General features: G+C 34.6%; 3 protein-coding genes across 6 annotated transcripts; 1 reads left to right on the top strand and 2 right to left on the bottom strand.

The window, feature by feature from the left end:
- The first annotated feature begins 248 nt into the window (after positions 1-248).
- Positions 249-3,588, top strand: LOC130946664 (26S proteasome regulatory subunit S10B homolog B). The gene is made up of 10 exons (XM_057875495.1): positions 249-494; positions 1,002-1,121; positions 1,308-1,444; positions 1,613-1,774; positions 1,947-2,033; positions 2,126-2,212; positions 2,327-2,464; positions 2,755-2,946; positions 3,023-3,121; positions 3,210-3,588. The coding sequence occupies exons 1-10, from the start codon at positions 395-397 to the stop codon at positions 3,282-3,284; spliced, it is 1,197 nt and encodes a 398-aa protein (XP_057731478.1). The 5' UTR covers positions 249-394; the 3' UTR covers positions 3,285-3,588.
- A 230-nt stretch (positions 3,589-3,818) lies between these two features.
- LOC130946663 (uncharacterized) lies at positions 3,819-7,476 on the bottom strand. Of its 4 annotated transcripts, none has more exons than XM_057875492.1 (5): positions 7,241-7,476; positions 6,264-6,334; positions 5,814-6,149; positions 5,113-5,144; positions 3,819-5,005 (listed from the first exon to the last, which is right to left on the bottom strand). In XM_057875492.1, exons 3-5 carry the CDS (start codon positions 6,142-6,144, stop codon positions 4,055-4,057), a joined length of 1,314 nt encoding a protein of 437 aa, XP_057731475.1. In that variant the 5' UTR covers positions 6,145-6,149; positions 6,264-6,334; positions 7,241-7,476; the 3' UTR covers positions 3,819-4,054. The 4 variants fall into 4 exon arrangements, with proteins under 4 accessions (XP_057731475.1, XP_057731473.1, XP_057731474.1 ...); XM_057875490.1 differs by having other exon boundaries at positions 5,814-6,159; positions 7,241-7,474; XM_057875491.1 differs by lacking the exon at positions 7,241-7,476 and adding an exon at positions 7,024-7,203 and having other exon boundaries at positions 5,814-6,159.
- A 5,392-nt stretch (positions 7,477-12,868) lies between these two features.
- On the bottom strand, positions 12,869-14,238 carry LOC130944436 (bZIP transcription factor 11-like). The gene has a single exon (XM_057872763.1). The coding sequence runs from the start codon at positions 13,664-13,666 to the stop codon at positions 13,166-13,168; it is 501 nt and encodes a 166-aa protein (XP_057728746.1). The 5' UTR covers positions 13,667-14,238; the 3' UTR covers positions 12,869-13,165.
- Between the last annotated feature and the right edge of the window lie 10,028 nt (positions 14,239-24,266).

The following is a 24,266-nucleotide window of genomic DNA, read 5'->3' as shown; positions in this document are numbered from 1 at the left end:
TTTTTTATTTATCAATTATTTTTATAAAAATATTTTTTTATTTATTATATAATTTTTTTTTTAAAATTTTTTTTAAAAAAAAATATATAAATTACAGTTTTTTTTAAATATATTTTTTATTTTTTAATATTTTTATTTTTATTATTAAAAATTTACTAAATATATTATAAAATAAAAAAAATTTATTAATTTTTTTTATAAAAATAATCACGTCCAAACAAATATTATTTTTAAATTTGCAGCAGATGGCTTTGCTTTTGTGTAGTTGAGCTGAAGCTTAGTGACTCTCTCTTCCGTGAAGCGGTGAAGCCTTTCAAACTTTGTGTAGCTGCAAAAATAAATAACTTTGCCCCTTTCTCTCTTTGTTGAGCACCACAACACACACAACAAAACCATGGCCGATGCAGAAGATGCCGTGCGACGCCGTAACGCCGTCGCTGACTACCGGAAGAAACTCCTTCAGCACAAGGAATTGGAATCCAGAGTCCGATCCGGTTCGCCTCTTATTTCTTATTCTGTTTTCTGTCACTTTTAATAACTATCATATGCATTCCTTACGAGCTTCGGTTCTGTCTCGTTATGCAAAATGGCACTGCTAGGGTTCGTGTTGTCAGCCTTTTTAACTGTTTCTTTCGCTTCACATCGCGCAATCCTGTTACCATGCCTGATTATTTGTTTTCATTAGGGTTCTTTATTATTTTAAATTTTGGGGGACTACTGGCCCGTGCTAAATTTGGTTTTGGTTACTTTAGGTCAATTTCTGGAAATTAGGGAAATTATATCGATTGGATCTACTTTGAAACCGCACTAAGATTCTGCTGATGAAATCTATTCTATTCCCTAGTTGTGTAGAAGAAAAAAAAAACTCGTGATAGAGTTCTTAGTCAAAAGAAACAAGTGGCATAACTCCTAAAACAGAGTTATGGTATTTATTTTTATAGCAATTTCCTTTTTAACCCGATACAGGAATGTTGAATTTGGATTATAAACTCAAATTTCAGTGAGGGAGAATTTACGAGCCTCAAAGAAAGAATTCAACAAAACAGAAGATGATTTGAAGTCTCTTCAAAGTGTTGGGCAGATCATTGGCGAAGTTCTCAGGCCTCTCGATAATGAACGCTGTAATGATTCTATCCTTTTTAATTTATTATTTGATTCTTCTTATCATCTATACATCTGTATTTAAAGTGTGTATTATGGTTGCATAATCCTTTCTAGCTAACTAGTATATTATATTGTTACTTGATTGATAGAACTTTTAAGAATAAATCAATGGTTATAGAATTTATTTGTTTTTGTAATGTTAGTGATTGTTAAAGCAAGCAGCGGTCCAAGGTATGTGGTTGGCTGCCGCAGTAAAGTGGACAAGGAAAAATTGACTTCTGGTACAAGAGTGGTTCTTGATATGACAACACTCACCATAATGCGTGCTCTTCCACGTGAAGTAAGTTCTCACTGTTTTTCTGTTATTCTTTTTTCCTTTTTTTTTTTTTAAAATTGTGATTGGATTCATGCATTGATGTCTTGTTGACATATGTAGGTTGGTTGGTTTCTGAAAATCAACTATTTCTTATGTCTGATGTCCCCTTCTTTCTATTGTTTGTGTTTCCAGGTTGATCCTGTAGTTTACAATATGCTGCATGAAGATCCTGGGAATGTCAGTTACTCTGCCGTTGGTGGTTTATCTGATCAGATAAGAGAATTGAGGGAATCAATTGAGTTGCCTCTGATGAATCCCGAGCTCTTTCTTCGAGTTGGAATTAAACCTCCTAAGGTAATTACCTTTCACTAAACTTTCTACTCCCTGACCTCTATTGAAGAAATTGTGTATTTTATTTTAGTAGCATTGGCATCCAATTCTTATTTGTCTTTAATGGAAGTGTATTTTAAAAACCATGCTTCTAGATTTTGCTTTTGATTACAATTACCCCACTGTCATCTTTCAGGGTGTTCTCCTCTACGGACCTCCTGGTACTGGTAAAACATTGTTGGCTAGGGCGATTGCCAGCAATATAGATGCTAACTTCTTAAAGGTCATATTCTATTTCTTTTTCTCAATTCTGTGTGCTTTAAGGGTTTCCCTCAACACGAATGTATTTTACCTTCCTCCCTCATTCTGATGTAGGTTGTTTCAAGTGCCATAATTGATAAGTACATTGGAGAAAGTGCTAGGTTGATTAGGGAAATGTTTGGGTATGCACGTGATCATCAGGTAGGATTTTTGCATTTGGTTTGCCTATAGCTTATATATATATATATATATATATATATATATATATATATATAATTAAGGAGCAATTCTAAATCTCCATAATGTTTGTTTAAGCCCTGCATAATTTTTATGGATGAGATCGATGCCATTGGTGGTCGTCGTTTTAGTGAGGGAACAAGTGCAGATCGTGAGATTCAAAGAACACTGATGGAGCTGCTTAATCAACTTGATGGGTTTGATCAACTTGGGAAGGTATACTTCACTTGATAATCCCATCATACTAAATTTTATAAACAGCCATGATTAACTTATAGAAACATGGGTTATGTAATGAATTCCATTAAAAGGAACTTCATTCTACCTTCTCTTTTGGTGTTGAGGTAGGTGGTGAATTTGTGGTAAGCCTGTGAGGCAAACATATCTACTTTTACACTTTTAGATGATGAATGCATGGTAATGGATTTTTTATGCAAATGATTATGTGGGAGAACTCTATTGATGGTTTGATAATTATAATATTTTTGTCTGCATTTGTGTTGTAGGTTAAAATGATAATGGCAACAAATCGACCTGATGTACTTGACCCTGCTCTCCTGCGTCCTGGGAGATTGGATAGAAAAATAGAAATTCCTTTGCCCAATGAACAATCAAGGATGGAAATTCTCAAGATTCATGCTGCTGGAATTGCTAAGCATGGTGAAATAGACTATGAAGCTGTTGTGAAGCTTGCCGAGGTGAGTCCAGGTGACTTGGGTTAGTTTTACTCATTATTGCTGCATGTTTGACATTTCTCTATTGCAAACTGTGCAGGGATTTAATGGAGCTGATCTTCGGAATGTCTGCACAGAAGCTGGAATGTCCGCAATTCGTGCAGAGCGTGATTATGTGATCCACGAAGATTTTATGAAGGTGAGTACTTTGTATAAAAAGCTATTTTCTCTGGGTATACCATGCCTTCTCACTTACATGGATTATAATTTTGATTGTTTGGTCCCAGGCTGTTAGGAAACTGAATGACGCAAAGAAACTTGAATCGAGTGCACACTACAATGCTGATTTCGGTAAAGAATAGAATTTATTGGAAACTTCCTTCAAAGCCATGGATATCTAGGCAGTGCATGTTTTGAGTAAGAAATACCTCATGCAAGTTAGTCAACTTGAAGAGCTAAAAGCATGATGGTTCGTTTGGGCTATGACTTGTATTATCTGAATTCTGAAAGTGGAACTTGTCAACCCGACACAGGGATGTCAATTGATTTGTTTGCCTGACGCATTTATTTATTTTTTCCCTTTCTTGCTATGAATGTAGAAGTACGGCACACATATTTAAACCAGTATCCGGCCGTTTGCCATGTTAATCGCCTTCTATTTCCATATTGATTGAGCATTTTAAATCATGAATTATCACTTGGTTATCAATTTATTTCCGCTAAGCATACCGACTAGCGACTAATTCCGTCAATCATACATATGCTTGTAAGCTGGAATGCTGGATGCTTTTTCTTCGTCAAAAACCAGTTATTCTGTCAAAGGTAATCCAACGCTTTTTTATTTAGTTCATCTACCATTTGAACAGACAAATTTAATCGGACAAGGGGAACAAAAGAAACAAAAAAAACTTGTCTTCAATCCCTCGTGTTGGTACGTAGGCTTAAGGGCAAAGGACGTTATATTCCATACAATTAAATATGAACAACGTCAAGCTGGTTGGAATTTTTTGTGACGAGAAATAAATACAAAATTATTGGCAAGGCTAAACTAAAGTACAAAATATTGAATTCTAACTTGCTAGTATAATCAAGAGAGCTGGTGTGCCTCTAACAACTACATGCCCGTGGGAACTCAATCTTTACGATGCCGTGCCCAGAAACCCTTCTTCCTCGCAGAATCATTCTCCGACAGGGATCGGCTCCACTTGGATCCGAGTGAAAAATGCCGCCTTAAGAATGGTTTTCCAACTGAGTTACTCCTTGTACTGGAGCTGGCTTCCATCTTTGAAGCTTTCCCACCCCATTCAACCCCTTTTTGGCGATCAAATACATCTAACCCACCATCAAGATAGCTGTCAACAACCCGGTTTCGGGATATCTTGTGGTTCTTGGCCTTCATCTCTGATTTTCGTGATAACTTCGACAAGTGCTTCTCTCCGACCATACAAATTGGACAGGCTGGATCATAACTATCTGTCTCCGGTGTCATAGTTTCCAAGCAGTCTGCATGATATACATGACCACAGACAAGAACGGCAACAACCGAGACATCACTGCTGGTAAAAAATTTCTGGTTACCCCATGCAGATCTCTCGGTCAAGAGCCTCGAGCAAGCCCCACAAGATTGTAAATCCATTGAGGGTGAATACGAGAACCTACTACTAGCTCCACTTATCTTAAGACGTCCTGAACCAAAATACTCGCTATCAAAAGACCACCGTTCCTTTTGAGACGAAGCAACCAGCTCAGAAAAGGTTCGCATAGACCAGCCATCAGATGACCCACATTGGGATCCAGTTGCCATGTCATTACTGCAAGTGGAGAGTACAAATGACGGTCTTCCCTCAGAAATAGAGTTGTCCGGTGATTTCAGACCCAGAATTCGGCTGTCAGATATTTGTCTCAAAAGGGGGTGTCCTGGAGATCTATGAGCCCATCTCGATGGCATTGAATTAGGTAGATTGTGATCATTATGATTAGGCAATGGATCGGTTGTAGGTGTTGAGAAAACTGAAGGTATTGAATATGAAACATTTGGCATTGAAGATTCTGCAATTTCCGGTGATTCTGCCAAATTTTTCACCTACAGAGAAATATATATATCAACAGTGAGGCCAAAGTTACAGCAATATGCTTATCATTTAGATTATTGGCAATTCTATGTAGCAAATCTAGTAGTTCAAAACTAACCACTGTAGAGCAATTGCTTGACAAGGAAAGATCTGCAGCAAGAACATAGATGAAGAAAGAAAAATTAACCGCCATACCCCAAAAGAAAAAAAGGAATCAGGGAACCAGTGTACAAAAGTATAATAGTAATATAAATATCAGGAAACAAGAATACAGAATGCTGGGAAGCAACTTATGCCAGATCGGAAGACAAGAAAATGCAACAGGTGACAAAAGGACATGGATCTGGAAGATAAAGATGCTTTGCATAAACAATTAACAAAAACGTCCAACATATCACAAGTACGATTGGAAGGCAGGTCCTTAATGCTTTTATCCCAAGCACTTTAAAAGAAAAATAAGGAGCCTATAGATGATCAAGCTACTCCAGACAGATGCAAAGATCCTCATTTCACACCAATGTTACTTCAGCTGTAACCAATCTAAAAGATCAGAACAATCTTTGAACACTACTATGTATATTCATGAATAGTAGTGAAAGGTGTACTATGAAAAACGCACAAAGCTGGATAAGCAAGAAAGCTTAACCAAACTTTTTCCCTCACAAGGTAAGCACCTTCAGTTGAACAGACTGATAACTGTCAAAAGAATTCATCCAGCAATAAAATCTTCTTTCAAATAATGAGATGCTCAAAAACCACCAGTGCCATATTCTCATGCATCATTAGATTCTATAAAAGAATAATAGATTCGACATTTACTTGAAGATGGGGTCATCTGATTTGCTACCAGTCGCTCATGCACAGGGGACTTCTGAGAAATAGGTGTTACAGAATTCTCCAGGGTGCTTCCCCCATCAGATAAATTGCCTCTTTCAGAACTTAGTGACCCTTTGAGCTCCATGCTGATATTTCTGCTGACTCTGCGTGACGTGTGAAAGGAAGGATCCTCAATTTCACCAGCAACATGGCCCCAACTATCCCATCGAAAGCTCCACGAAGGCGAACATACAACATTTCTATGTAAACTTTCACCTGCACCTCTGTTGGAAAGTGTATGATCCTTTGCAGCAACACAACAAGCTGATCCCATGATAACTGCTAAGCGCTGGCATACATAAATATCAATCAAACTTGAATGAAGACTAATAAAGAGATACTGTATTGGTAAATTAAAGAAATATAAATAAGAAAACACATGTAATATTTTACCAGGAAAATTACAGAGAAAATCAGAAGCCAGCTCAATTTTCCAACAAGAAATTGTAACCCTACTTACTCTCCTGAAAATTGAACAAAACATAAAATAAATTAAATTGAGATTTATGGTAACGTGTTGAAAATGATCCAAAAGCCAAAGCTCTAGATAAAGAAACCCACTCAAATCTTATAAATTCTGATGGAAACAAATTTATTGGGTGAGCAATGAACATGACATCGTATCATAAAGTTAAACGGTTCAATAGCATTTTCCATATCATGTGACATACCAATCAAAATGTTAACATTAAGAAGCTCCTAACTTCCAAACCAAAACTTGCATCCCAACCTAACCCTCCTAAAATCTCTAGCACATCAGTGTGTGGTAAAATACCCAAGTTAACATCAGAAAAGAAAGCAATAATGGAAGCCATGGAACAACTTCCTAGACATACACACACCAAAAATTTATAGTTGCAACCAATCATCAAAGAAGATATTAAAAGTGAAATTAGTAATAAGAAGCAGCAAATCCTAGCTGGATAACTGTGAAAGGAAAAGATTGGATATTCACACTCACAGAGTTAAAAGCAGAGGTGAACTACACTGCAGAGCCAAACACTAACACTTAATACAAAGAAAAACACGAAACTACCAAACATAAAATCTTAATTCATCAATAAAACCACCAAAATAACTTCTTTTCATTTACATATATTTTTTTAATAAAAATAAATAAATAAATAAAGCAAAGGGTTACAATTTCGTCTACCATGACCCGAATCCCGTGGCCAACTAAAAGAAACAAAGGGGAATTCATCCAGCAATGCTCAAAATGGGGCAATATTTTTGCATAGAACGAATACCAAAAGAGCTAGGGTTTTGAAGCATTCTAAAGACCAGGTCGTAGCATGAATGAATAATAGAGTTAGAAAAAAAATTGCTAAAAATAGAGAAATAGAATAGAAAGAATAAGAACGAAATGGTACCTCTTCAAATGAAAATTCTTAAAAAAAAAATGTGAGCTTCGGAGAAGAGAGAAGAAAAAAAAAAACGGGTTTTGGTGTGTGAAGTGTTGATATTTGGGGCTTCGTCTTCGTGTTGTTCTGAGTGGTGTACGGAAGAAGTATGTGACGGCGTTTGCCACCGTTATAACGGAGTTTAAGTAAGAGGGTGACCCTGTGACACTGCTGTTTTGTCTTTGTGTGTGTTGGATTGAAATTGGAATTGGAATACTTAGCACTGAATGCCATGGTTTTCACTCTTTATTTTGTCCCTTTCCTTTCTTTTCCCTTTCTTCCTATTCTTCAATGTGCATTGCTGTCTTTGTCTCTTTTTAAATACAGGTTGTAAAATTAAATAAATAAAAAATTATGGTTGAATAATATTACTCCCATGGCTTTGATAAAGTGGGAAAGCATGAATTGACTCACTCTACTTTTAAAAGACAATAACTTCTAAAGTCATCAATATTGACAACATACGATTCAAGATCATTATTCATTAGTTTGATTCTTATAACATACTATTCTGATCTTGTCGAGCTGCTAAGTTTTGACAACATTTAAAGGGAATTAGTTCAATAAAAAGGAGAAATCATACTCTTTTAGAAAAAACCAGGCATTAATAATTAATAATTAAAACAGAAAGGAAGTAAAGGTTTTTAGATTTGTTTTTCTTACTACGAGACCGCATTTCTTTAATTATAACCCTAATGCTAGAAATGAAAAAACAGTTGGCTGCTCAGTGGTCTAAGCAAAGAGGGGTACATGTTATGTTAGTTATTGGAAGCAGTACTTGATATTTTTTTTTTCACACGCTATTTTTCAGTCCAATAGTCTTTTACTCATTTAAAGGTATATTATTGATCATAAAAAAAAAAACTCTGAATAAATTATTCAATCAATCTAAGTTTATTGTAATAATTGATATTTTATGCATACGTATTAAGTTTTGGACAAGCAAACAAATAGCTGAGTCAAAAAAATAAAATTCTACACATATATGGACTAGACATTTTTTTTATGCATTAGGCAACGTTTGATTTGAAAAATACAAACACAAATACACAGACACGTTAGTACATATTTATTGTTTGTTTGTTGAGATACAAATTTTTAATAGACATATTAATACATAAATGCATCTAAAATACATGTATTTAACGTATTTTCAATATGTTGAGACACAAAAACACAATCAATTAGACACAATTTTTTACACTTTTATCCTTTATTAATTTTTATACAATTAATTTTTACACTTTTATTCTTTGTCAATTTTTTAAATTTTTATCTTTTATTAATTTTTTATATTTTTATTTTTTATTAATTTTTACAAAATATAAACTTTTTTTAATTTTATTGTGTCTTATTCAATATTTTACTAAACACAATACATGTACACTAATAATTTGTGTCTATGTCTTTAATGTCTATGTCTCTGTGTTTCTGTTTTAAAAAAATCATAAACCAAACGCTGTCTTATTGAACAGTCTATACGCAACACATTCTTAAAGTTATTTATAATTAGTACAACATAAAAATACAGAGGTATAAAGGTATAGTAATATTCGTCATCAATTTTTATAGAAATTTGTAGGTGTTTTGTCTGGATTTTGATTTTTTCACTTCGATAGAAGCATCGGTTAAATTTGTATCAAAATTTTAATTTAAAGAATAGATATAATTTTTTTATGAATTGTTCTTAGAACTTATAAATCATACCTAATAGAAGTATAAAAAATAATAATTATAAAAGTTAAAAATAAGAAATAATAAGTATAAAAATATAAAAAAATTAAAAATTACAAGATTTATATTAAAATGTGTCAAAATTGACAAGTGTCTAATTGAAAATGATAGAATTTAAATAACGAAAAAAAAGATAAAATTGAAATGACTGAAAGAAAAACGGAGTCGACCAATATTGACATGAACTCCTGACTCATGTTTCTGTGCGTCAGTGTGACTAGAAATTGTTAGAGTCCGTGAGGGTGTGAATGCATGGAAACTCCCCTAATTTATTGAAACTAATCATATTTATAGAAAAAAAATTCTAAACTAATTTATATAACCTTGGACTTCAAGTAGTCTTAGACTTCAAGCAAACTTAGACTTCAAGTAGTCTTAAATCTCAAGTAGTCTTGGATCTCAAATAAACTTGAATCCTAAGTAGTCTTGAACCTTAAACAAATTTAGACACCAAGGATAAAGTAACTTGACCATCGAGTCTAACTTATTCTTATTTTCTCCAACCAAGGTGTACTTCATGCACATATGATCTTCAAATTTAACTGTTGAATTTTTTTGACATCGATCATTTGTGCCAAATTTTTGGCACAACAAAATTTCTTTCGAAATTTTGGATGACTTTGATTTTAATGAAGAAATATTAAAAACTTCAAAATCACCTTTGAATTCAATCCAAAAGTAAATTTGAATTGATCTTCCATCTTCTATATCAACTTTCACAAGTGCATCTTTTATCTTGATTGTTTGTCGACTACTTCTCTTTTTCTCTTTTGCAATGCACCTAAAGGACGTAGCCATATTCATTTTTAACTTTCTTTATCCAGTTAGAAAGTCTAACAAATTTTCACCAACCTTAGGATATATAAGTCTTACTTTGAGCATGCTGGTATCAAACTGAATTTTTTGTTTCACTATCATATTGACAACAAGTCCCTCAAATTCCGCAAAATTCGAGGTCAACTCGCAAAGGTTTTTGTCGACCTTCACATCCAGTGTCTCGTTAAAAAATCTTTACATATTTTTAGTAATTTTCTTCTTTTGAAATATTTTTTTCTTCAACAAGGTTAAAAGATTGACATATATATTGTGACTTGTCTTTTGTTTCAACTACAAGCATATCATTTTTTACTTTCAAAAGAAATCACACAACCAACAAAATAACCATTTTTTAAAAAGTTCTCATCTTCTTGCTCTTTTTTTTTGTAGCCTTTTTATCTGTCAAACTTTTTTTACCAATTAAGTAAGGTTAGTAAACTGTTGATTAACTATCTTCTTACTAATTTTGAATTCAAACCCATTAATCACCTTCTTGATAATTTCAGACTCAAGGATCAAATTATAGTACTTATTTCTCATATTTTTTAATTGAATAAGATAGTCTTCTATTATATCTTCTTTGTATTTTTTTATTGAGAACAAATTAGACACTGTAACATTTAATTATCCTCTAAAAAATTGATCATAAAAACTCTTTTCCAACAGTTCTCATGAATAGACTGATTTGGGCTATATATTTGAGAACTAAGTGAAAGCATTTATAGTCAGAAAAAAAAAGAAAATATCTCATTTTAATTTGCTCGTTGCTAGTTAGAACTCCGATTTCGACTGTATAACACTCTATATGCTCGACGGTCAACTCCTTATTCTTTTCAGAAAACTTAATGAAAGATTTTGGGATTTTGACTCTTCTAGAGAGCTCTGCTTGCAATATATGATCAATAAAAAGGAGTGAAAGTTTTAGAAGGTTTAGAGAATATGGGTTGAATTTATGACATTCTTTAACGTTAATGGAATGACCCTTTAAAACAAATTTTTAGTTTGATTCTGTTTAAATCTCAGCAGCGAAAAATTTATGAGACAATTTTATTTTGTCTCATGAATATCAAAAAACAGAACAGAGAAGGGAAGAGAGAAGCTGACTCCATCATGTATCCTGGTTCGGTTGCCTTGTGCAATACAACCTACATCCAGTCTCCACCACAACAGTGGTGGAATTTCCACTATAGTTAAAGTATTACATACACCAACTCCACAGGATTGACACAATCCTTTCACTCTCAAGTTCTATCCTAATTTGACTTGGTTATGCTAATACCTAACTCTTCACTCTTAGTGCTTACCCAACTAAAAAAATGGTACCTCACTGGTACAAGATACAAGACACAATTCCAACCTAAAGAAATATGAATTCACTCTAGGATTTTCACTCATGTGTATCTCAACCTTTTATCACTCTTTGGCTTTTTCATAAGCTTTCTCTATCAGCCTTTTACCACACAAAAAATTACAGAAAGATATACATTGAAAAATAAAATTACAATCTGTAAAATATGAAGGAGATTAATGCTTCAACAGCCTCTTTGCTATGTGATGAACTAGAATTGCTTGCCTCTGAATTTAGTTCCTCATTCTGGCATAATGCTCCTTTGACTAGGAAGTACTGTCCAAGTTGATGAACTTCTTCAGAAAACTCTTCTCATAACATAACCTCAAAACACTGGTTCTATCTCCTTAGCTTCTGAAGGATGAAAAATCTTCTTTTGTATTTCCTTGCATGTTACTGAGTTGCTCTTTCATAGGTCAACTTCTTGAGTTGTGTGCTACCAACTTACCATATCACTTTTTTCCAGTTAATCCCTAAATCAGAAGTTTGAGTATGACTTTCTCCTGCTTGACCGAAAGCCTCAGGGAAGCAAAGAGAATCAGTCTTTCAATGGTAAATCAGATCTGAGTCATTGAAGTACTACTTGGTCCCCAAGAAACAATTTTGACTTTTGACTCACAGCAGTATTTATCAGAGATCATCTTTAAGTATAACCCTAATGCTAGAAATGAAAAAACAGTTGGCTGCTCAGTGATCTAAGCTAAGAGGGATGTTATGTTAGTTATTGGAAGCAGTACTTGATTTTTTTTTTCACACGCTATTTTTCAGTCCAATAGTCTTTTACTCATTTAAAGATATATTATTGATCATAAAATGAAATTCAAATTCCGAATAAATTGATTATTCCATCAATCTAAGTTGATTGTAATAATTGATATTTTATGCATGCGTATTAAGTTTTGGAAAAGCAAACAAATAGCTGAGTCAGCTGAACAAAAAGATAAAATTCTACACATATATGGACTAGACATTTTTTTATGCATTATTGAACCGCCTATACGCAACACATTCTTAAAGTTATTTATGATTAGTACAACATAAAAATACAAAAGTATAAAGGTGTAGTAATATTTGATGAGTCCACATTTTATGATATTTATTTATTTTATTTGGGTGGATTTCATTAACTTCTTTTATATTTATTCATTGAAATAGCATAATTTTATGATTTCTTCTTAAATTGTGTTTGAAAGTAAAAACATATTTTTTAGGCTTTTTAATTACTAAATTTTATTCACTTTAATCTTATTTGATGTCTTGATGTGTGAAGAACTGAAGATTGATGATGGTTTAGAATTATAAGAAATTCCCGTTGCATGTATAATTTCTAAACCAAGCAATCAACCTTTCTTACAAACGTTTTGGTTGTCACAAGTAACAAACCCAATAAAAATAATTAACCAAAGTATTTAAACCTCAGATCGTTTTCTCAAAGAATTACAGGGAAGTATGATTTATTATTGGTTATGGAAAAACAGTGTTTTGGGTTTTGAAAAGGGTTTTGAGCAAGAGAAATGGTTTGCAAAAATTTATAAAGTAATAACAAAGAAATCTCTTGGCAAGGTGTGAAAATTAGAAGTTTTATCCTAGTTATCCTTATCAATGGTGATGAGATAATTTTAAATAAAAGATTACGTTAAGAACGATTTTGATTCTAACCTTCAACAATACTTATTCCTATCAACTTATCACATAAGAAGTAACAACCAGTACTTTTTTACATTAATAGAGAACACACTAACATACATATATATGAATTATACTTAAAAGTTAAAAGCACAAATTACACACACTGAGACTGAGGTCCCTTCTTTTTGCCCACAATACATCATTTCCAACCACTTTTCCAACTTCTCTTATCTAATATATAACACAATAATAATCTCCCCCTAACTATGTGCTACATATTTTCACCCTTACTCAAGCTCATAATTAATCCACCATAATTAAGCAATATTCCAAGGAGAACAAGAGCACACACTGGTAATTTCAAATCATCAATTGACCCACTGATATATGTCTGCAGCAGAAATTGGTTGGTTGATATGATTGAACATATTCATATTATTGCTGAAGAAATTTTCAGCAGCTGGTGTTGGTGGCAGAAGATAATCATATTGTTGTGTTTGTGTATGCTGATGATGATAGGGCAGATTAGGTGGTGTTGTGTTGATGAGATGAACGATATGATTGAGTGATTGAAGCCTCTGAGAAAGTTCTTCCAACTGGGCCCTAAGGATTGAATTTTGAGACTCAACACACAAATATTGCTGTGTGGTGATGTCTATGCCTTTAAGGATTTCACTCTTTTCCTTTCCAAGCTTGCATACCTCACTCATAAGATCATCCATGTGATTCTGCTTCCTCATCCTTGATCTTCTCGCTGATTCCCTATTCGATTGCTTCCTCTTCTTCTTCCTTTCATCCATCATCATCAACAACATATCCTCCTCCGAACCCGAGCTTTGAAGGGTCGAGTTTCCACTCGATGAAGCCATGGTTGTAACAGAATATAATAGAACAATGGATTGAGACGCAGGACCCCAGAAAAAGAGTGAGATAATTTGATTACACTACCTTATTGGATGATGATTAGTCTTATTTATTATTAATAGTATTATACAATAGCGTAAATGAAAGAGAAGATTAATGAGAAAACATAGAACCAATAGAGGAAGACAACAGAGAAAGATTGAACAAGGTGGGTCCTGCGCCTGAGGGAAGAATTGATCATAAAACCGGAACGAAGGATTTCACTCAGAACTGGAGACATGAATATGAATAAACAGCGTTAACAAATCAGTGGCAGCAGCATGAAGATTTGTTGGTTTCCTGCAATGAAGAAATGAAAAGAAAGGGATGGAGATTAGAGGTTATAGAAGAAAGAAGAAGCAGAGGAGAAGGGGGAAGTTGTCTAGGTGAGTGAAGGGTGGTTTTATAGAAGAAAAAAGAAGAAGAAGAAGAAGGGGACAATGGAGGAAAAGACGTTGTACTAGAAAACCAAAGTGATAGGAAAAAGAAGAGAAAGAAAGAAAGAAAGTTTGGGCAAAAAGAAAGTGGAATTGGAATTGGAATGTGCTGCTACGCAGCCTACAAGGTTTGATGGAACAGAGAGTTGATTGGGTATGTGTGGTACAAACTCATTTCATTCTACAATTTAAAATTAATTTATTCATTATTTATTCTTCGGGTTAAAAATATAAATAAACGGTGAATGCTAATCTGCTTTAGAAGAAGTAATAAGTATAATATTATGTAAATTCTAAAATTTAAATTTTAAAGATTAAATCTTAAATCTTAAATTTTAAATTTTAAATTTTAAACTATAAATTTAAATTATTAATAATAAATAAAAAAATTCAGTACTCCTTACTTAATAAAAAATGTTTAAGGATGAACTAATAATTAGTCATTTATTGTTAATGTTAACCAAAAGTCCAAAACCATTGGATTCATCTATATTACTTGGTTGGATGCATGATCTTAAAGCTATTTTTAAATGGAATGTGATGTCTTATGTGTTGATAATAACATATTAAAATTTTCTTCCGTTTTAAAAAGTTTGATACATTAAAATCATAGTTTTTTTTTATTATTATTTAGGCAAAAGTAGGTGGAACTGATTTTTTCCGCAAATTAATTAAAATAGTATCTAAATAAAGATTTTTGATATATTAAATAACTGGACTAAGATATTTTATCTCATCGTCACTCTATTGCACATTTGGTTCTAGCCTTCTACAACCAAACTTAAAGAAAAAAAAAAATTTCTGAACCATCCATATTTGTTTTAATTTTTATATATAGCCATCATCAAATATTGCATTCTTCGTAATGCTCAATTCCATATAAGGACAACATATACAAATCGATCGTTACTCAGAAATGCAAATGAGACAGAAAAGATGGAATAATGTCATCAAATTCATGAATGGTTCATCATTATTATGGGCAATACACAAATTAATTAATTAATACTACACCAATGTATATAGTCCCGGAACCTAATTTAATTGTTGTGATTAATCCATGGATGGAATATTCCATTGTTCGAAAGAAAACTAGAAAAGCGTGTCGTACAAACAATCCTACATCATCACATCACAATAATAGCAAAGTAAAAGGGAAGGCAAAAGAAAATGGCAACATATAAAATTGTGCGAAATCCTGTGTTATTGTAAATGGAATTGTATGTTCACACTTTACAGCTCAAATGAGTTGTTTTTTTATCCTTGTTATCTGATAGCGACTTCTGGGAGGGTCATTTAATTGGTGTACACATTAAACTTTGTTTGATATACTGATATACATGTTTACTTAATTAACTCTATTTTCTTAACAATGTTGATTGAATTATTAAAAACTCGAGTGATTTGTTGAATTGTTGCAATGAAAGCACATTGCAGCTCATACGAATGTATCATGAATTTATTTTAGGAGAAAATGACACTTTTTCCGAAATATTTAAGTGATATTCTCTCTCTTATATTTTTAATGTATATATATTTTTTCAAGAATTAAATAGCATACATTTAGTCTATTTAATTACAATATTATTTAATAATTATTTTTATGACACTAAAAAAATGACTTTTTTGGCATTTATTGACGTACACCTCTTTCACCTCAATTATCCCTCGTCTTTTCTGGGGTATGGATATCAATCACGATTAAAGCCTCTATAACCCCTTTGAAATTGATGTTGTTAATATTGGGATGTCTCACGATTCCGAAACTCCTAACAATTTTTAATCCATTGAACTCCTAAAGCTTGTGACGATTAAGTGGATGAAGCAAATTCTCTTGAGAACTTCGAGAACTCTAACCAACTTATCGTCAAGGGGGATGTCTCTAATGAATCGAATCTGTTCTTCTTTATGAGCTAACTCATTTTTCATTCTTTCTTTTTTAAATATTGCTGTAGCCTCAGCATCAAATACAACATTACATCGAGAGCACAAAGACACATCTCGATCCTTCAATTTCTGCTGCATCAAAAATTCTAACAACCCCTCGCTAACACTAGGGTACACTGGTCGAACATTAGCTTCAAAATCTCCTAAAACAGTGTCAAATTCATAAGTGAAGCCAGCCATGTTGATCCCTAGGAAAATAGACTCAGCAAAATTTGCTCCAGCATCGAAAGGATCAGTATCAACTTTCATATCTTTTTTGCCATTATCGAACTTCAATCTTCCCTCCATAATTACTTCTTAGATCAAGTCCCTGAAACGAACACAATTATTAGCTGAATGGCTAGTTGCTTGATGAAATTTACAATAAGGCTTCCCTTTTAAAACTTTTATCGAAAGCAACGTCTTGCTTCTGACAATACTAATTCTTTATCTCTAAGTAACATATCAAATATTTGATCTGATTTCAAAAATATCGAAACTACACTTTTTTCCACTCTTATATTTCACATCATTAGATTTATCAACACCTGTAATTTTCTTAAGCAAAGAACAAAAATAAGATGGACCTTTATTTAATTTAGCCAAATCGATTTCAGGAAATTCAAAATCAGATTACTCACTCAAGGATTTCATCTCAACATACGAAACGTTTTTCTTTCGAGAAAAGGTCTTACTTTTTAACTTTTTTTTATCACTTTTTAAACTTTTCTTTTTCTTTTCGAAGGATTTCTACCTGTGATGAGCGGATATTTTATACGCTTTTTGGGAGTAATTTCATGTAGATTTTAGTGTGTTTTAGTTAGTTTTTAATATATTTTTATTAGTTTTGAGAAAAGTTAATATTTCTGGAGTTTACTATGAGTTTGTGTATTTTTCTGTGATTTCAGGTATTTTCTAGCTGAAATTGAAGGAGCTGAGTTAAAATCTGATTCAGGCTGAAAAAGGACTGCTGATGTTGTTGGATTCTGACCTCCCTGCACTCGGAATGGATTTTTTGAAGCTATAGGAGTCCAATTGGCGCGCTCTCAATTGGGTTGGAAAGTAGACATCCAGGGCTTTCCAGCAATATATAATAGTCCATACTTTGCGCGAAGATAGATGACGTAAACTGGCATTAAACTCCAGTTCTATGTTGCAGTCTGGCGTTCAGCGCCAGAAACAGGTTGCAAGTGGGAGTTCAACGCCAGAAACAGGTTACAACCTGGCGTTCAACTCCAAAAATAGTCCAGGAACGTGAGAAGCTTAAGTCTCAGCCCCAACACACACGAAGTGGGCCCCAAAGTGGATTTCTGCACTATCCATCTTAGTTTACTCATTTTCTGTAAACCTAGGTTACTAGTTTAGTATTTAAACAACTTTTAGAGACTTATTTTGTATCTCATGACATTTTTAGATATGAATTTTATACTCTTTGCGGCATGAGTCTCTAAACTCCATTGTTGGGGGCGAGGAGCTCTGCAGCGTCTCGATGAATTAATGCAATTATTTCTGTTTTCCATTCAAACATGCTTGTTCCTATCTAAGATGTTCATTCGCGCTTCACTATGAAGAAGGTGATGATCCGTGACACTCATCACCATCCTTAATCCATGAACGTGTGCCTGACAACCACCTCCGTTCTACCTTAGATTGAATGAGTATCTCTTAGATTCCTTAATCAGAATCTTCGTGGTATAAGCTAGAATTGTTGGCGGCATTCATGAGGATCCGGAAAGTCTAAACCTTGTCTGTGGTATTCTGAGTAGGATTTTGGGATTGGATGACTGTGACGAACTTCAAACTCGCGAGTGTTGGGCGTAGTGACAGACGCAAAAGGATCAATGGATCTTATTCCGACATGATCGAGAACCAACAGATGATTAGCCGTGCTGTGACAGAGCATTTGGACCATTTTCATTGAGAGGATGGGAAGTAGCCATTGACAACGGTGACACCCTACATACAACTTGCCATGGAAGGAGCCTTGCATTTATGAAAGTGAGGAAGCATTATGTTATATAAATTCAGAAGATAAAACATCTCCAAAACTCTAACATATTCTCCATTATTGAGTAACAATTATTTATTTTATGCCCTTTCACTTTTTTTAATTGAACTTAAAAAACACTGTTGTTGGTATCCTGACTAAGAATAATAAGATAACCATAGCTTGCTTCAAACCAACAATCTCCGTGGGATTCGACCCTTACTCACGTAAGGTATTACTTGGACGACCCAGTGCACTTGCTGGTTAGTTGTGCGGATTGCAAAAGTGTGACTGCAATTTTCGTGCACCAAGTTTTTGGTGCCGTTGCCGGGGATTGTTTGAGTTTGAACAACTGACGGTGAATCTTGTTGCTTAGATTAGGAAAATTTTATCTTTCTTACTAGAATTGCATCTTTTATTATCCCTTTTAAAAAATTTTCAAAATATTATTTTTTTTTCTTTCTTTCTTTTTTCTTTTTCTTTCTTTAATTGAATTTTCGTTATTTTTTTTATGAGTTTAGTGTCATGTTTTAAGTTTAGTGTCAATTGCATGCTTGTCTTTGTCTTTTAATTTTCGAATTGCATGTTCTTTATTTTTCCTTGATCTTCAAATTATTCTTGTCAATTTTTCTTGTTTGATCTTTGGTTTTTCTTATTTTGTGTATTTTTCGTGTTTTCCTTGTGCAATTTCAAAATATTAGTTTTCAAAAGTTTTTGTTTTTATTTATTAAAAATAGTTTTTTAAAACACGTTAAATTTATAGCTCAGTTGGCTAGAGCGTTGGCTTATGTTCTTGGCAATTGGGTATCTTCTTTTTAAAATATTTTTTAAAAATAATTTTTTTTTGATTAAATCTTGTGCCAAACTTTAAGTTTGGTGTTCTCTTGTTAATTTTCTTTAATTTACGAAAATTTATTGTGGTTTCCTAAAAATTTTAAGTTTGGTGTTCTATCTTTTGTTCTTGTTGTTCTTGTGAGTCTTCAAAGTGTTCTTGAGTCTTCCTTATGTTTTGATCTTAAAATTTTTAAGTTTGGTGTTCTTTGGTGTTTTCCCTCCAAAATTTTCGAAAACAAGGAGCATTAGATCTAAAAATTTTAAGTCTTGTGTCTTTTGTGAGTTTTTCTCTTTCATCATAAAATTCAAATTCAAAAAAATATCTTTTCTAACTATTTTTAAGCCATATTTTCAATTTTTTTTATAAAAATTCAGATTTCAATTTCAAAAATTTTCAAATCTTATGCTTTTAAGATTTTTTTTAAAAAAATGATATCTTTTTCGAAAATATCCTAACCACTTTCTCTCTCCTCACTTTTTCGAAAATCTTCATAAAATATTTTTAAATTCTTTTTTATTTTATTTTTATTTATTTTTATTTTTATTGTCGTCTTTATTTTATTTTATTTTGTTATTATTATTTCAAAATTTTTATATATAATAAAATAAATAAAATAAATTCACATCATCTCCCCTTTCTCCATCATGGACTTAAGTGGAAATGAACAGTCCAGAAGGACTCTGAGGTCATATGCTAACCCCACTACTGTTTCATATGGGAGTAGTATATGTATACCCTCCATTGGAGTTAGTAGTTTTGAGTTGAATCCTCAGCTCATTATCATGGTGCAGCAAAGTTGCTAGTATTTCGGTCTTTCACAGGAAGAACCTACAGAGTTTCTGTTACAATTTTTATAAATTGCTGACACAGTACATGATAAGGAAGTAGATCAGGATGTCTACAGATTGTTACTGTTTCCATTTGCTGTAAAAGACCAAGCTAAGAGGTGGTTAAATAACCAACCTAAGGACAGTATAAAGATATAGAAACAGCTGTCAGAAAAATTCCTGAATCACTATTTTCCTCCAAAACGGATGACACAGCTAAGACTGAGCATCCAAGGCTTCAAACAAGGAGATAATGAATCTCTTTATGATGCCTGGGAGAGATACAGAGAGATGCTAAGAAAATGTCCCTTTGAAATGTTTTCACAATGGGTGCAATTAGACATCTTCTACTATGGGCTTACAGAAAGAGCTCAGATTTCTCTAGACCACTCAGCTGGTAGATCTATACACATGAGAAAGACAATAGGAGAAGCTCAAGAGCTTATTGATACAGTTGCCAGAAATTAGCATCTGTACCTAAGTAGTGAATCTTCCATCAACGAAGAGGCTAAAACAGCAACTGCTGAACTCAATTCTGCAGATCAAGCTACTGAATTCAATCAGCAATTAGATTTTTTAACAAAACAGTTAACCGAATTCAAGGAGATATTACAAGAAACAAGAATGGCTAATATGAATGTGGAAATACACCTAAAGCAAACTGAACAGCAGTTATCAAAACAAATAATAGAAGAGTGCCAAGCAGTTCAATTAAGAAGTGGGAAAATATTAAATACCTCACTTCAAGGCAGTAGGAAGCCAAGAAATGAACATATTGCTACCCAAAATCCCTCTGAGGACAGTCAGAGCCCAGAGAGGAATAATTCTGGCGCTCAAACGCCAGAAAATGGGTGGGAAGCTGGCGTTGAACGCCCAACCCATGCTCAGTCCTGGCATTCAACGCCAGAAACAAGCAAGGAGTTGGCGTTGAACGCCCAAAGGAAGCACAGTTCTGGCGTTCAGACGCCAGAAACAGGTAAGGAGTTGGCGTCTAACGACACTCCAGCTTCCACCCCTGGCATTCAAATGCCAGTGGGGGATCAGACACATGCAAGTGCTGATAATAACCCTTCTAAAAAGGCTTCTCAACCCACATCTGTAGGTAATAAACCTGCAGCAACTAAGGTTGAGGAATACAAAGCCAAAATATCTTATCCTCAGAAACTCCGCCAAGCAAAACAGGATAAGCAATTTGCCCGCTTTGTAGACTATCTCAGGACTCTTAAAATAAAGATTCTGTTTGCAGAGGCACTTGAGCAAATACCCTCTTATGCTAAGTTCATGAAAGAGATCTTAAGTCATAAGAAGGATTGGAGGAAAACTGAAAAAGTTTACCTCACTGAAGAATGCAGTGCAGTCATTCTAAAAAGCTTACCTGAGAAGCTTAAGGATCCCGGAAGCTTTATGATACCATGCACATTAGAGGGTACTTGTACCAAGCAAGCTCTATGTGATCTTGGGGCAAGTATCAACCTAATACCTGCATCTACTATCAAAAAGCTTGGTTTGACTGAAGAAGTCAAACCAACCCGGATATGTCTCCAACTTGCTGATGGCTCCATTAAATACCCATCAGGCGTGATTGAAGACATGATTGTCAAGGTTGGGCCATTTGCCTTTCCCACTGACTTTGTGGTGCTGGAAATGGAGGAGCACAAGAGTGCAACTCTCATTCTAGGAAGACTTTTCCTAGCAACTGGCCGAACCCTTATTGACATCCAAAAAGGGGAAGTAACCCTGAAAGTCAACGAGGATGAGTTCAAGTTGAATGTTGTCAAAGCCATGCAACATCCAAACACCCACAATGACTGTATAAGCATTGATATCATTGACTCTCTGGTAAAAGAGGTCAATATGACTAAGAGTCTCGAATCAGAGCTAGAGGATATCTTTAAAGATGCTCATCCTGATCTGGAAGAACCAAAGAGAATAATAGAACCTCTAAAAATCCCTCAGAAAGAGGAGAAACCTCCCAAACCCGAGCTCAAACCATTACCACCATCCCTGAAATATGCATTTCTGGGAGAAGATGATATCTTTCCTGTAATCATAAGCTCTACCTTAGAGCCACAGGAAGAGGAAGCACTAATTCAAGTGCTAAGGACACACAAGACAGCTCTTGGGTGGTCCATCAGTGATCTTAAGGGCATTAGCCCAGCCAGATGCATGCACAAGATCCTATTAGAGGGTGACGCTAAGCTAGTGGTTCAACCACAAAGACGGCTGAATCCAGCCATGAAGGAGGTGGTGTAGAAGGAGGTCACTAAATTATTAAAGGCTGGGATTATTAATCCTATTTCTGATAGCCCCTGGGTAAGCCTTGTCCAAGTCGTCCCTAAGAAGGGTGGCATGACAGTGGTTTATAATAAAAAAAATGAACTGGTTCCTACAAGAACAGTTACAGGGTGGCGTATCTGTATTGACTATAGAAGGCTCAATACAGCTACCAAAAAGGATCATTTTTCTTTACCATTCATAGACCAGATGCTAGAAAGACTAGCAGGTCATGAATACTACTACTTCCTGGATGGATATTCAGGTTATAATCAAATTACAGTAGATCCTCGGGATCAAGAGAAAATAGCATTCACATGTCCATCTGGAGTATTTGCATACAGAAGAATGCCATTTGGTTTGTGCAATGCACCTGCAACCTTTCAAAGGTGCATGCCCTCAATTTTCTCTGATATGGTGAAAAAATTTCTGGAAGTCTTCATGGATGACTTTTCAGTATTTGGAGACTCATTCAGCTCCTGTCTTGACCATCTAGCACTTGTTCTAAAGAGGTGCCAAGAGACTAACCTTGTTTTAAACTGGGAGAAATGTCACTTTATGGTGACTGAAGAAATTATCCTTGGGCACAAAATTTCGAACAAGGAAATAGAGGTGGATCAAGCTAAGGTAGAGGTAATTGAAAAATTACCACCACCAACCAATGTTAAGGCAATCAGAAGCTTTCTGGGGTATGCAGGATTCTATAGGAGGTTTATAAAAGATTTTTCGAAAATCGCCAAACCTCTGAGTAATCTGTTAGCTGCTGACACACCATTTATCTTTGATAAGGAGTGTCTGCAGGCGTTTGAGACTCTGAAAGCTAAGCTGGTCACAATACCAGTCATCTCTGCACCAGACTGGACATTACCATTTGAACTAATGTGTGATGCCAGTGACCAGGCCATTGGTGCAGTGTTGGGACAAAGGTATGACAAGCTTCTGCACGTCATTTACTATGCTAGTCGTGTCTTAAATGATGCACAGAAGAACTACACAACCATAGAAAAAGAGCTACTTGCAGTAGTTTACGCCATTGACAAGTTCAGATCCTATTTAGTAGGATCAAAAGTGATTGTGTACACTGATCATGCTGCTCTTAAATATCTACTCACAAAGCAGGATTCAAAACCCAGACTCATCAGATGGGTATTGCTTCTGCAAGAGTTTGATATAGAAATAAGAGACAGAAAAGGGACAGAGAACCAAGTAGCAGATCACCTGTCCCGAATAGAACCAGTAGAAGGGGTGGTGCACAAAATTGTGATCATCAATGGCACCATCAACATGGTAAGCTCATTACAATCTCAACTCTTTATCACAACTTCGCACAACTAACCAGCAAGTGCACTGGGTCGTCCAAGTAATAAACCTTACGCGAGTAAGGGTCGATCCCACGGAGATTGTTGGTATGAAGCAAGCTATGGTCATCTTGTAAATCTCAGTCAGGCAGACTCAAACGGTTATGAATGATATATTAATAAAGCATAAAGTAAAGATAGAGATACTTATGTAATTCATTGGTGAGAACTTCAGATAAGCGAATGGAGATGCTTTGTCCCTTCCGTCTCTCTGCTTTCCTACTGTCTTCATCCAATCCTTCTTACTCCTTTCCATGGCAAGCTGTATGTTGGGCATCACCGTTGTCAGTGGCTACAATCCCGTCCTCTCAGTGAAAATGTTCAACGCACCCTATCACGGCACGGCTAATCATCTGTCGGTTCTCAATCAGGTTGGAGTAGAATCCATGGATTCTTTTGCGTCTGTCACTAACGCCCAGCCTTCAGGAGTTTGAAGCTCGTCACAGTCATTCAATCATTGAATCCTACTCAGAATACCACAGACAAGGTTTAGACCTTCCGGATTCTCTTGAATGCCGCCATCAATTCTAGCTTATACCACGAAGATTCCGATTAAAGAATCCAAGAGATAAACATTCAAGCCTTGTTTGCTTGTAGAACGGGAGTGGTTGTCAGGCACGCGTTCATAAGTGAGAATGATGATGAGCGTCACATAATCATCACATTCATCAAGTTCTTGAGTGCGAATGAATATCTTGGAATAAGAACAAGCTGAATTGAATAGAAGAACAATAGTAATTGCATTAATACTCGAGGTACAGCAGAGCTCCACACCTTAATCTATGGTGTGTAGAAACTCCACCGTTGAAAATACATAAGAACAAGGTCTAGGCATGGCCGAATGGCCAGCCTCCCAATGATCTAAGATAGCATAAAACTACTCAAAGATAGCTACCCCGATGAGAATACAATAGTAAAAGGT

The sequence above is a fragment of the Arachis stenosperma genome, chromosome 8 (genome assembly GCF_014773155.1).
Source record: "Arachis stenosperma cultivar V10309 chromosome 8, arast.V10309.gnm1.PFL2, whole genome shotgun sequence".
Classification (NCBI taxonomy): Eukaryota; Viridiplantae; Streptophyta; class Magnoliopsida; order Fabales; family Fabaceae; genus Arachis; species Arachis stenosperma.
This window is presented reverse-complemented; position numbering and strand designations above follow the sequence as displayed.

Bases quoted from the DNA above. Each gene is read 5' to 3' on its own strand.
- LOC130946663 (XM_057875492.1), bottom strand. From the start codon at position 6,144: ATGGGATCAGCTTGTTGTGTTGCTGCAAAGGATCATACACTTTCCAAC. The intron at 5,145-5,813 runs GTAAATGTCGAA...TTCTTGCTGCAG, and splicing joins TCAGATGACCCCATCTTCAA to ATCTTTCCTTGTCAAGCAAT. The intron at 5,006-5,112 runs GTTAGTTTTGAA...ATTTCTCTGTAG, and splicing joins CAAGCAATTGCTCTACAGTG to GTGAAAAATTTGGCAGAATC.
- LOC130946664 (XM_057875495.1), top strand. From the start codon at position 395: ATGGCCGATGCAGAAGATGCCGTGCGACGCCGTAACGCCGTCGCTGAC. The intron at 2,034-2,125 runs GTCATATTCTAT...ATTCTGATGTAG, and splicing joins TAGATGCTAACTTCTTAAAG to GTTGTTTCAAGTGCCATAAT. The intron at 2,947-3,022 runs GTGAGTCCAGGT...CAAACTGTGCAG, and splicing joins CTGTTGTGAAGCTTGCCGAG to GGATTTAATGGAGCTGATCT.
- LOC130944436 (XM_057872763.1), bottom strand. From the start codon at position 13,666: ATGGCTTCATCGAGTGGAAACTCGACCCTTCAAAGCTCGGGTTCGGAG.